Below are 13,246 nucleotides of genomic sequence, written 5' to 3'. Positions count from 1 at the left end.
TCTTCAATAAGTTTTCATTTCAGGATTGTCATCGTCAATAATGCTCAAGGATATTTCTTCTTCAAAACTCTGTTTTGAAGAAGAAATCGTCAAATTTGTTTTTTGTGAAAGTTTTCCACCATGGAGTACTTCAAATGCAGCCTCTGGTCATCCTTTGCCAAAATCCAAATGCCACCATCCCTGCAAAAAATCAAGAACAATTTCATCATTCAAGCTCAGAAAATCAGTGAGGAAACCAAAAGACAAAGTTGTATTAAATGCAAAAGTGCCAAAGTTCAGAAAGTGGGTGCGCACAAGTCAAAACTCAAATTCCTCTCATAAGAGACATTTTTATGTTCCAACATTTCATTTGCACGCCAAATAACATCAGAGAACCGAAGCAAAAACGTGGAGAAGCAAATTCAGTTTTTGGAGGACGAAGTTGTGTTGAAACAGAGCTGCGCGGCGCATTGGGTGAAGGTCGCGACGCACCGGGAGGTCGCGATGCATAGAGACGCTATTCGTAGTGCAAAATTACACGTGCGCGACGCATATAAGGGTCGCGGCACACAGGGTTTTGCGCGCGGTGCACAAGGCTGAAAGCATAGAATTGCTTGCCTTCTCTCTCAAATTCCAATCAATTCGGCCTCCTTCGCTCCAGGGAAGAAGAAATCCAAACAAAACTGAGTTTTTTTGATACCAGATTTCCGATTAGAGAGGAAGAACGTGTTCCTTCCAAACTCTAAGATCTCGCTCTGCCCAGGATACTCGAGGCAAACTCGGCTACAGTCAAGAGTTGAGTTCTGAAGCAAGGCCTGATCTAAATCTAGCTGTTTGAGCACATTTTCTGGGAATTGAATTCTGAAGCAAGGCCTCAAGTCTTTTGGCATATATCTGGCCATGGCAATGGCTAATTTGAAATTAAGTCAAATAATCTCGGGATCTCATTGCATGCCTGCAAAGAACAACCCATCCTTTCAAAAGGTTTTGTTGCCAGTAAAGGTCAGTCAGGAGGGAAAAATTCGTGCAAAAAAGGGGCCTTCGATATCTGGCCGAAAAAACTACAGCTCCAACTGTTGAGAACACATTACAAGATTGGAGTGAATCTGCAGCGGAACTGAAGAACCCGTCACAAACATCTGTCAAAGAGTTTTCCAAGTTCATTTACGTCACGTTATGCAGATAGTGAGCCCAGAAAGGGTGCGGATGTCATTGTAGAGTCTTTAGAGCGAGAGGGTGTTGAGCATGTCTTCGCCTACCCTGGAGGTGCATCTATGGAAATTCATCAGGCACTTACTCGATCCAAAACCATAAAAAATGTCCTTTGTCGCCATGAACAAGGAGAAATATTTGCAGCAGAGGGTTATGCCAGGTCTACAGGAAAGGTCGTTGTTTGCATTGCGACTTCTGGTCCTGGTGCCACCAACTTGGTAGTGGTCTTGCTGATGCATTGCTTGACAACATTCCTTTGGTTGTTGTTCCAGATTGGAACAAGGCAATAAAACTTCATGGTTATATTGAAAGAATCCCAAAAGCCCCACAGATTTCTCAGTTAGAACAGATCCTGCGCCTTGTGTTTAACTCTAATAAACCTGTCCTTTACGTTGGTGGGGGTTGCCTCAATGCTAGCAAGGAACTCAGAGAGTTTGTAACTCATACAGGCATTCCGGTGGCCAGTACTCTAATGGGCTTGGGATCTTTTTCATCTTCTCATGAGAAAAGCTTGGGGATGTTGGGCATGCATGGGACTGTCTATGCCAATTATGCAGTGGATAAAGCTGATCTGTTGCTTGCTTTTGGTGTTTGCTTTGATGATAGAGTAACTGGTAAATTGGAGTCATTTGCAAGCCGTGCCAGCATTGTTCATATTGACATAGATCCTGCAGAGAAAGATATATTTGTGACAACTGCCAGTGACCGCAGTATTGTTCTATATGACCTTCGAATGGCATCACCTTTGAACAATATGCAGACAAGGAATAATGCCAGGAACGTTTTAAGCATTTTCCAGAAAAGAAATGCATTGAGAGACATTGACACCTACTGAAGTCTAAATTTAAGGCGAAAATATCTACCATAGCAGAAAGATAGGAACGAAATGCCTATTTTTGTCCTCAATCACGATTTCATGGGATCCACGTTACATTTTTTGCCTTTTAATTGGTCACCAGAGAAAAACAAGATGTAACGCTGCTCTTTTTCAGAATAGGTGGTTGGCTTTCCAACTTCTATTAGTTAATGATTAAACAACTCCCCATTTGTGTCGATCTGTTTTCCCACAGATTGAGTCTATTTATTGTATTGAAAATCGTTTTTAAGGGGTTGGAATTCTGGGAGTAGTGTGGAGGAAAAACCGAGCGCTTTCATTGTACAGTTTTGGCAGAGAATTAATGAAATGATACAGTTCTGATTCATGAGATTCCTATGGTATGAGTTTAGCATTTGTTTTTTCTTTTTGTTTCATATGTATCCTGTTATGTTTTACAGTTCATTCATAATCATCTCCAACTGAATGCTTTTAAGTTAGAAAGGTAGAATCCAATTTATTGCTCTGCCTTGGAAAGCATTCATCCTCTATGTGTCTTCTTCTGTCTGAAAAGGATTCATTATACATGCCCTTTTCAGCCTCTCAACAGTCTTTCCACTCCATATTACTACAATTTGATTGCTAAACTTCCTGCCTACCTTGCCTCATGAAACACTCTGTGTCTTTGATTTAATTTCTTAGCTCAGGCTGTCCTTTGTCCCATACATCCCAGAAAATTTAGTCATTCAATCAATTACCTCTTTTTCATATCTATTTACTAGCCTAAAATTAGCATTCATTTTGAGTCATCTCAGACCCTATTGCTTATTTTCACTGAGATTGACCCGGAGAGAGCCCTATCTTGTCCTCGTAGGGCTAGCTACGAGGCTGAGCATGGTTCGTGGTTATCCTGAATTTTTCCTTCCTTCATCCTAAGGCAGATTTAGGCTCTAACACTAGGGAGGGTCAAGATGAAGCTCCTTATTGGAAGCTTCATCCCAAAATGAGTGTTATAGCTCCAAATCTCACTCTAGATGTTTGTGATGCTGCACTCATGGCCTAGGGCAATCCATCCTTCTAGAACTGGTCCAAATACTTAAAAAACAATGTTTTACTCCCTATACGTGACATTTCCCTGAGCTAAACGCATGTGTATACACATATGTCTTAAAACACTTAAAAAAATTTAAATCTGCTTAATTTCGGGTGGAGATCACGAGTTTTACCTGTTGATTACCTATTAGTGCCTGTGGCCCAACTGCGCCCAATGAATTCCCAACTAAAAAAATACTTTGGGAGAAGTATAAAAATTCCAATGGGAAAAAGAAAGGACGAGGTAAGAAAAAGAGTCAAGATGGGAAGACTGACGCAAATAAACCTGGCAATAATGTTGGTGGTGGTGGAAATGAGTCTACAATGAAAGTCAAGTTTCCATGCAAGCTATGCAGTGGAGACCATTTAACTCATCTATGCCCAAAGATTCAAGACGCTCAGCACTTGTTAGGGTAGCAATGGACTTCTAGCTCTCAAGCTATGTTAACCAACCCTTTTCCCCAAGGGCAGCAAATGCTTGTTGGTGCGAGTTCAAATCTTGGTACCTCTACAGGGGGCAACCGGGAAGGGGAGAAATGATCAAATGGTTTCATGATGAGTTCTAACGTCCATGTGGCCACTTGGTCTCATGATTACGGTGAAAATGAAACATCCAAGGACAAAACTGCTCCTGGAAATACCGACCTTCATATTGAGCGACCCCCTGTCGAGACTATACCATGGATACTGAAAGGTTCCGCTAAATGCGTGACTATCAATCCTAATGCTAGGGCCGCCCATAATTACTCCATTGTTGAGGATCTGGCTCAGATTCCATGTGCTATGTCCGCTTTAGAGGTTCTCCAGTCATGTCCAGCTCAAATAAAGTCTACATACCATAAAATTAACATTTTTCGTACCATTATTGATGAAGGAGCTTCCAAGTGTATCATTTCGGTGTCATGCTAGAAGGCCATTGGATCGCCTTCGATTGTTCCTTCACCTACACTCGTGACTGCATTTGATGGGCATTCTCATAAGCTGCATGGGATTATCCCTGCCTTTTCCATATGTGTTGGGGGGGAGGTCATCAGTATCGAAGTAGAAGTCATTGATGCTAACCTAGATTACAATCCCCTCTTAAGAAGGAACTAGGTATACGAAATGGATGTCGTTGTTTCGACTCTCTTTCGTGTCATTTTCTTTCCTCATGAGGGGAAAATTGTCAAGGTTGATCAATTGGATTATTCTCCAGTTGATCCTCGAGCAACTTCGGATTCTACTGTTCCTTTAGTGGATAACCCTCGTCCACCTACTGAAAATCTAGGAGTTGGGATGTATTCTTTTTTGATGGGTACATTTGATTTTCCCTCTCCTATCGCTAGAATCAATGTCGTTTCATCATCCAAGGAGTCTTCACGGCAAGAGTTCTTCCGAACTCATTATTTTTTAGACCCTTCGACCTTGCCTTCACCTAAGACCACATTAGCTGAAGGACAAGTTGGTGGAATTGAATTTCCTATGTCTGCAGCAGAGCTTAGATATCAGTCCATCGTCAACTCTGCAGACAACCATTCTACTCCTTTCTCTGAGGAGGAGCTAGATGGTGATGTGGCCCTGGCTTGGACCCTTGATTCTACCTCTGCTATGGACTGCTTAGATACAGTTTTACCATCCGAAGAAGCAATCCTAGAAGTAATGATGGGTGTAGATCGACCTTAGGAAGACTTACACTATCGTTCATATTTTCGTCCTCCGTTGCAAGAAGTAGAATCTAGGTTCTCCGAGCTATTTACTAGTGATGTTTGTATGGTATCAAATCCTTTGGCTCCAGCACACTTTTGTGCCGAAGGTAATATGTCGGTTATTTCAAAAATGATATCTATAAAAATCTCTAGGAACCCTAACGTGATCAAGAATCTCTTCATCGAAGCCGAAAGTTCCCCTAGAGAAATTCAAATTTACATCGATCTTTTTAAGGAGTTTCGAGATGTATTCGCTTGGTCTTATGAAGAAATTCTTGGCATTGATCCATCCATAGTTCAACATGAGATCAATATGTATGAAAACGCCAAGCTGATTTGTCAAAAGCTTCAGCCGGTTAATCCTAGGAAAGCAGCAGCCATTAAAGCTGAAGTAGAGAAGTTGCTCAATGCAGGTTTTATATACCATGTTCCTCTTACGGATTGGGTTTCTAATCTAGTCCCTATGGATAAAAAGAAAGGAACAATCCAAGTATGCATTGACTTTAGGGACCTAAACAAAGCTTGTCCCAAAGATAATTACCCCACACCATTTATTGATCAGATTATTGATGAGTGTGCGGGTAATGAAATTTTCTCCTTCATGGATGGTTTTTCCGGTTATAATCAGATCTCTATCCATCCTAAAGATCAGCATAAAACAACTTTTATATGTCCCTGGGGTACCTTTTCATATGGAAAGATGCCTTTTGGTCTTAAAAACACTGGAGCTACCTTCTAGCGGGCCATGTCATACACTTTCCACAACATTAAACATATCATCGAAGCATACTTAGACGATCTAGCTACTCGTTCTTGGAAGAGAACTGATCATCCTAGTCACCTTCAATTGGTTTTTGAGTGATGTCGATTTTACAAGATCCGGATGAATCCCAGTAAGTGCATTTTCGCGGTTACATCTGGTCAGTTATTAGGGTTCATTGTGTCAACTGAAGGGATTCAAGTTGATCCCTTCAAGGTAGAGGCAATAATTCAGTTGCCTCCCCCGTCCTCGACTCGACAAATTCAAAGTCTTCAAGGGAAGGCTAATTTCTTAAGAAGGTTTATAGCGAATTATGCCAAGATCACTAAAGGGTTTATGCATTTGCTATGAAAAGGAGTTCCATATGTGTAGGACGACTTTTCACAGCGATTGTTCGATGCCTTGAAAAAGGCATTAGTCTCTGCCCCGCTTTTGATTCCACCGGATTATGGTAGGGATTTCCTTTTATATCTCGCTGCGGTAGAATCAACCATAGGTATGGTTCTCGTTCAGGAAGATGATGCTCTCATGGAGCATGTGATTTATTATTTGAGCCGAGGCTTGATAGGTCCTGAACTTCACTATTCTCCTATTGAGAAGTTGGCTTTGAAAACTGTCATGTTGTCCAGCGGCTCCGCCATTATATCTTGCTACGCAAAACTTTTGTCTTAGCGATGGTCAATCCATTCCAATTTGTCCTCAGTAGGCGAGTGATTGGGGGCAAATATAATCGATGGATAGTCATTTTACAAGAATTCGATCTCGAGTTCTTGTCTGCCAAGTCTAAGAAATCTATGGTTTTTGCGGAGTTAATTTCTGAGCTGCCTTGTGGAGAGGATACTGTTTATGAGGAAATTTTTCCCAACGAACATTTATTCCTCATCTCTTCACTTGACCCTTGGTATGGAGATATCATTGTCTATCTCCAGACTTCGAAGTTTCCCTCTACTTTCTCTAAGGATGAACGCTGAAAATTACGTCACCTGGCTAAGAACTATGTCATCATTGGTGATACATTATATCGTCAAGGGGTTGATTCAATCCTTCGGCGTTGTTTAACCTTAGAGGAAGCAGAGTCAGTGCTCAATGATTGCCACAGTGGAGCTTGTGGTGGTCATCTTTCAAGGCTTGCTGTAGCCCAGTGTATCTTGCGTGTCATCTATTTTTGGCCGTCGCTCTTCAAAGATTGTGTTGAAGTGGTCAAGCGCTGTCACCCGTGTCAAGTTTATACTCAAAAGATGCGCGCACATCCAGCTCCTCTTTTCCCCATTGTCACTGTCGGTCCTTTTACTAAGTGGGGTATTGATTTTACAACTTGTAATCCGCCTTCAGTAATGAATCATAAGTACATTATTGTGGTCGTAGACTACTTCACGAAGTGGGCTGAGGCCATGCCCACTTATAAAAACGATAGTGAAACAACGGCATTGTTCCTTTTTAATCATATTATCTCAAGGTTCGATATCTCGAGAGAGAATGTCACTGACCATGGCAGTCATTTCCAGAACCAACTAATGTCTAAATTGGCTCTTAAATTGGGTTTCCAGCAGGAGCACTCATCTCCATATTATCCTCAGGCCAATGGACAGGTCGAGGCAGTGAACAAAACCCTTAAGATGATCCTGCAAAGGACGATCGACAAAAATCGGTCCAATTGGCATCTTATGTTGTATCCGACTCTTTGGGCATACCGAACCTCCGTAAAGACTGCTACAGGTTTTACACCTTTTCAGTTAGTTTATGGGATGGAATCTATCTTTCCTGTTGAATGTGAAATTCCATCTCTTAAGTTAGCTATTGAGCTCCTTCCAGAGACCTCTAGTCTCGAAGAGCACCTCCTTCATTTGGAACATCTCAATGAGCAGTGTCGAGATGCCGCCACAATCAATGAGGCTCATAAGAAAAGGGTTAAAACTCAGTATGATAAAGTTGTCCATCCTCGAGTCTTTTCTGAAGGCAACCTTGTCTTGGTCTATGACCAAGATAAGGACGCCTTGGGGGTAGGCAAGTTTAACGCTATGTGGTACGGTCTCTTTATAATTAAACGAGTTTTAGAAAAAGGGGCGTATGAGTTAACCGATTTTGAAGGAAACAAGTTGGTGGAGCCCCGAAACGGGCTCTATGTTAGGCCCCTATATTATTAATATAACCCCTTATTTTATTAGTAGAACCCACTTATTATATTGATGTACCCATGTAATGCCCATATTGTTACTATGGCACCCCATAGAAGCCCACTATTGTTATTATTGTGCCCTTACATTATTATTGTTATGTAGGCTCTCATTATGTTATGAGCCCTTAGACTCCTATATATAGAAAGGAGGTCTTTTCATTTGTATCATCCAAGAATTGTTCATTTATGTAATGTAAAGGAGGTTGCCCCCTCGAAGAGGCTGAATTATAAGGTGTGGATCTCTCTTTTCTATCTTTTTGTGAGCTGGTTTCATAACATTTGGTATCAGAGCTTTGGATTCTAGGGTTTCGCTGCTCCAAACTGGTCATCGTGGAATTTTCGATATAACTTTTTTTCTGTGACGTTTCAGAAGTCGCAGAAAAAATCCATTTTAGAAGAATTGACGCTGAACCTTGGGTCCGAATTTCAGATATTTTTACGTGATAGTTTCGGAGATATGATCTGAGGAAGTTGGTCGTTTTGTAGACTCCTGAATTACACGCAAAACAGGTGACCTGGGGAAAATCGTCATAACTTTCTTTCTAAGCATCGGATTGAAATTTCGTAAGAAGGTACAGAAAGAGGACGGGCTGTAGTTTTTGTTTATATATGTTTCAGAGTCAAAGGTTGAAACAGTGACACGTGGCACTTCATACAAGTTCGCTCTACTGAATTAGTCTAAAAGAAAGTCATTGTGGGAGATTTCACATAACTCTTCCTTGGAGAATCCAAATTGGGTCAGACTGGTGGCATTGGAAAGAGGACACAGAGAGCTACTACAGGTAGAAATTTCAGAACTTAAATATCCAAAATTACAGAGTAACAGTTGTTTCAAGATCGAGGTCCTAAAATCAAGAAAAAGCAAGATGAGGAAGTTTGACGGCAAGGATCCGGTAAATTGGATACTTCAGATGGAGCAATATTTTGATTTACATGGTGTACCACTATTACAAAAGGTATGTATTGCTTCTTCATATTTAGAACCAGATCAATTTTTATGGTATAAAGGGCTTTGTTCTCGTAAAAAACTTGTTACGTGGTCAATTCTCACGGAGGAAATGATAACACATTATGAGGATACAAAGAACAACACCTTCTTTAGAGCAACACCACAACAATTGGAAATAGTAAAAGGGCTTTGTGACAGATTGGAAAGTAAAATTATGGCAACAAGGAAGTCTACCCCTCACAACTATAAAGATGGAAGTGTTGTTTCTCCTAGCCTTCCACAACCTACAAGGGTTACGCCACAACAATTGGAAGAAAAAAGAGAAAAAGGGCTTTGTTACAATTGTGATAGCAAATGCACTAAGGGTCATAAGTGTGTTGAGAAGAAATTATTTTACATAGAATATGAAGAGGAGGAAGAAAAGGATCAAGAAACATCAAAAGAAGAAGATATACACCAGGACCCCACTACAGAGAAAGAAGCAATGAATCAGACCATATCTTGTGAAGCATTGGCAAGAATTACCACTCCTCAAACTTTCAAGATAGAAGGACATATCAAGAAGAAAAGGGTGCAAGAAGTGAAAGATCACATCGAGAAAGAAGAAATGAATCCAACCATATCTTGTAATTCATTGGTCAAAATTACTACTCCTCAAACTATCAAGATAGAAGGACATATCAAAAAGAGAAATGTTCAAGAAGTGAAAGATCACATCGAGCATCAAGAAATGAATCCGACCATATCTTGTAAAGGATTGGAAGAAATTACCACTCCTCAAACTCTAGAGATAGAAGGACATATCAAGAAAAAAAAGGTTCAAGCAGTGAAAGATCACATCAAGCATCAACAACAAGTTCTCCAAATTTTAAAGGATAACGACACTTCAATGCAAAATCAAATGAAACAACAGGTAGATCAACATTGTAGTGAAAAATGTCTTGATTGGGTATTTTTACTGCTACATCTCAAGCAAGCTATTTACGAGAAGGAAATGTTGGCAATACTACATTCACTTAAAAATTGGCGACCTTACCGACTGGGAAGACTCTTCAAGGATGAGGATATCAAAGCATTGTTTTGTGCTATTTCTATTATCCCACCAGATTGGATAAAAAAAGCAAAGGATAAATGGAAGAAGGATGAAGAAGTATGGCCACTTATTCAAAAGTTGCAAAAGATCCCAATATTTCCAGAAATTGAAGAGGAAGGAAAAATCATATTGGAACCTGGAGCAGTCACAGAAATAAGAACCCGACAGCTACGAAATCAATCAACTTCAGAGTATCTCATCAAGTGGAAGAACTTAGCTATTGAAGATTCCACATGGGAGGACAAGAATTTTGTACAGAAGCATCAAGAACTACTCAAGCGTTGAGGACAACGCTTTCTGAAGGAGAGGGGCATGTTAGGCCCCTATATTATTAATATAACCCCTTATTTTATTAGTAGAACCCACTTATTATATTGATGTACCCATGTAATGCCCATATTGTTACTATGGCACCCCATAGAAGCCCACTATTGTTATTATTGTGCCCTTACATTATTATTGTTATGTAGGCTCTCATTATGTTATGAGCCCTTAGACTCCTATATATAGAAAGGAGGTCTTTTCATTTGTATCATCCAAGAATTGTTCATTTATGTAATGTAAAGGAGGTTGCCCCCTCGAAGAGGCTGAATTCTAAGGCGTGGATCTCTCTTTTCTATCTTTTTGTCAGCTGGTTTCATAACACTCTACCTCAAGAAGTACTTTGCTTAAGTAGCAGCTAGGCAATGGCTTCTTTGTACATTTTGTATGTTTGTACATATCTCATCGAGAGTTTTTGATATCAACACTTTTTGGTCTGCTGTGGAAGGTGTTGATGGATGAATTGGTCTATTTTGGGTTCGCCGATGGTGCTAGTCGGCACACTCGAAACCTTGCTTCCGTAGCTTGGGTAATCTACTATCCAACTGGTCAGTTGATGGTGTCAAGGGGAGTATGCATTGGTCCCGCTTCAAATAATATGGCTGAGTATACTTCCATCATTAATTTACTATCCGAAGAAATTTATTATGAAATCGATTCTTTGGTAGTCTATCTTGATTCACAATTGATAGTGTCACAATTGAATAACATTTATCGGGTAAGGGATCCAAGTTTATATCGCCAGTATTTAAGGGTGAGGTTGTTGCTAAGATCATTTACTTACATTAATTATTTGCACATTCCAAGATCTCATAATTGGTTAGCTGATTCTATTGCTAATAAAGCATTAGACTGGCACATCATTCATTCATCACAATAAAATCAAGCATCAAAAAGTCGAAACTGTATATATATATATCATAAAATATCTCGAGTGTACCTAAGTGTGTCCAAAATAATATACAAAAATTGGGACTCAAATGCCCATAATCATGTCCAGTACATCTAATTCCCCGACTTAGGATGAGCGGCTAAGTATGCAACTACTGCTTTGGCCACACGCCTAAGAGTGCGAACCCAGTCTCGTGGCATGCCAACCACATGACGTTATATGTCTATAGGAATATCCTCTACAACCTCCATTGGTACTCAGTGAGTTAGTCTCACCAAGTGCCGCTGAACTGTGTGTAGAAGTCACTCTGTGTCTGCAGCCACCTCTTCGGCACTTGGGAACCCATCTGGTCATACTGGCCCAATATCTTGAACATGATCATCATATTAGTCATTTGAATCCTATCAAAAAATATTTTTTTCAAAATTCATTATATTCAAAATCATAAAATCAAAAATGTTTGTTACCTATATCGCCCCATGCTGCGGTTGGTGGTAAAGCTAGATCAGGATCTCCTCAGAAGTCCAACCCAGCATAGGGGTAGTAATCTATGGCAATGATCTGCTGCTCCCACTAGGAGAAGAAGTCATTGTCGAAAGCAGTTCATGGAATGTCCCCACCTCATAGTCGTTTCATCAAGTCAGCCCACCTGCCCATTCGTGGATCTCGTGGGGTGCTGATCGAAACTGATACTCTAGGATGGAGTGCTAGGACCTTCTCAAAGAAGAAATAGCACAAAATAGTTCCATACCCGAAGTTTTTGGTCTGCCCCTTCTTGATAGATGTTAGCTGGCTCTTCAGGTTGGTGAGAAGAGGAGTACACCAATCAAATACTATGGTCAGAAGTTCTACCACCAAGCTCATGGCTAGCCGTGAAGCCTGGTGTAAGAAAGCTGATCCGTTCACTCTGGCTATAGTGAATAAGATGATCCTCAATGATAATATCTCCACGTGCTTGATTGGAATTTGACTTCCAACCTGTTCTGGATGACCCGAGAAATATATATGCACGTAGTCCTCAATAGAGAGACTACCTCATGATCTGCCTGTGGAATGTACTACCTCTCCCCTCCGGGAAAGGCCTGTGATGAAATAAATATCCTCAACCTCTATCTTGAGTGGCATTTGATCAATCATAAATGAGTCATCCTCAATGCTCCAGTAGTGAATGAGCATTTCGAGCAGGCGGGTGTTTGCTTTCATGTTTGGCATTTTAAAGAACTTTAGTAAACCGCATCCTCTTAAGGCATCCAAAGCATTAGGATCATTCATAACCTCATCATCCACTAAGGCATGCTCTCTTTCCCTCCAAGTGACTGGAATCCTGAAGAAAAAACAAATATGGACCATTAGATTTTTGTTTTGAAGTTTTCGCGGCGTATACGCGGGTCCGTTTCATACACAGTCGCGTCTAGGGCCTATGTATATGTGGGTTGCACATAGCCAACCCGCATATATGCTGCGACAAATTTTTTGACAATAATTCAATGGTGAAACTTGAATTAAAAATTCTAAAACCAATCACAATTGAATGCAAGATAATTTTAAGGGTTACCTAGTGATTTTGGGAAGATTTGAATGGTTGAATTTGGCGAATGGCAATGCTTGCTCCTTTTGCTTCACTCCTTTGCTCTCAAATCAAACGGTGATAATGGTGAGTCGAAAAACTATTTTATAAGCTTTGAAAATGTCAAAATTTTTCAAAACTTGATTTTGTTTTGTCTCATGTAACTTTTAACTTGGGAGCTTGGAATGTCGAGAATGGTTTGATTTTCAGGACATTTTGGATGCTTTTTCGACAGTTTCGAGACGGTTCCATGACTGCTGACCCGTCATGGTAGGTATCATTTTATCACTAGCATATAGGTTAGGGAAGCCATTTTTTCTGTTGCATTATGCATACTAGCCTCCATTTGTCGAGACACTTGCCATAGGGTCGATCCCATCGTGTTATGGTTTGTAAACCATCTTCACTCGCCAATTTTTGAATCATGACACGATGGTAGAGCCATCCTTTTCATGGGCATCGTAGTTAGCACCTCACTGAAATTTGTTGCCCATGCTGCTTCGATTTGAGTAGGCTCGGGAGTCCTCTGTAGTCCCTCCATGACTTATGTGATGAATACTCATTCATATTTGCTTCTTCACTTCATTCTGGCCTTATACCCTAGAGGCTCCTTCATGTTGAGTTTTACTATTGCATTGTATTTTGACCATTTTCACCTTTTGGCCTTGAGTCAGCTTCACTTGGACTCATGTTTAAGCCAACTTTT

At 40.4% G+C, this 13,246-nt stretch overlaps 1 protein-coding gene across 1 annotated transcript; it reads left to right on the top strand.

The window, feature by feature from the left end:
* The first annotated feature begins 879 nt into the window (after positions 1-879).
* On the top strand, positions 880-2,026 carry LOC149150526 (acetolactate synthase 3, chloroplastic-like). Its single transcript, XM_089442848.1, has 3 exons — positions 880-1,054; positions 1,162-1,395; positions 1,464-2,026. Exons 1-3 carry the CDS (start codon positions 880-882, stop codon positions 2,024-2,026), a joined length of 972 nt encoding a protein of 323 aa, XP_089298974.1.
* Positions 2,027-13,246: the final 11,220 nt, after the last annotated feature.

This window comes from Pinus tabuliformis, chromosome 9, assembly GCF_031772625.1.
Source record: "Pinus tabuliformis cultivar Carrire ecotype Pingquan chromosome 9, CPIR1, whole genome shotgun sequence".
NCBI lineage: Eukaryota > Viridiplantae > Streptophyta > Pinopsida > Pinales > Pinaceae > Pinus > Pinus tabuliformis.
This window is presented reverse-complemented; position numbering and strand designations above follow the sequence as displayed.

Bases quoted from the DNA above. Each gene is read 5' to 3' on its own strand.
- LOC149150526 (XM_089442848.1), top strand. From the start codon at position 880: ATGGCAATGGCTAATTTGAAATTAAGTCAAATAATCTCGGGATCTCAT. The intron at 1,055-1,161 runs GTTGAGAACACA...CACGTTATGCAG, and splicing joins AAAAAACTACAGCTCCAACT to ATAGTGAGCCCAGAAAGGGT. The intron at 1,396-1,463 runs GTGCCACCAACT...TTGTTGTTCCAG, and splicing joins CATTGCGACTTCTGGTCCTG to ATTGGAACAAGGCAATAAAA.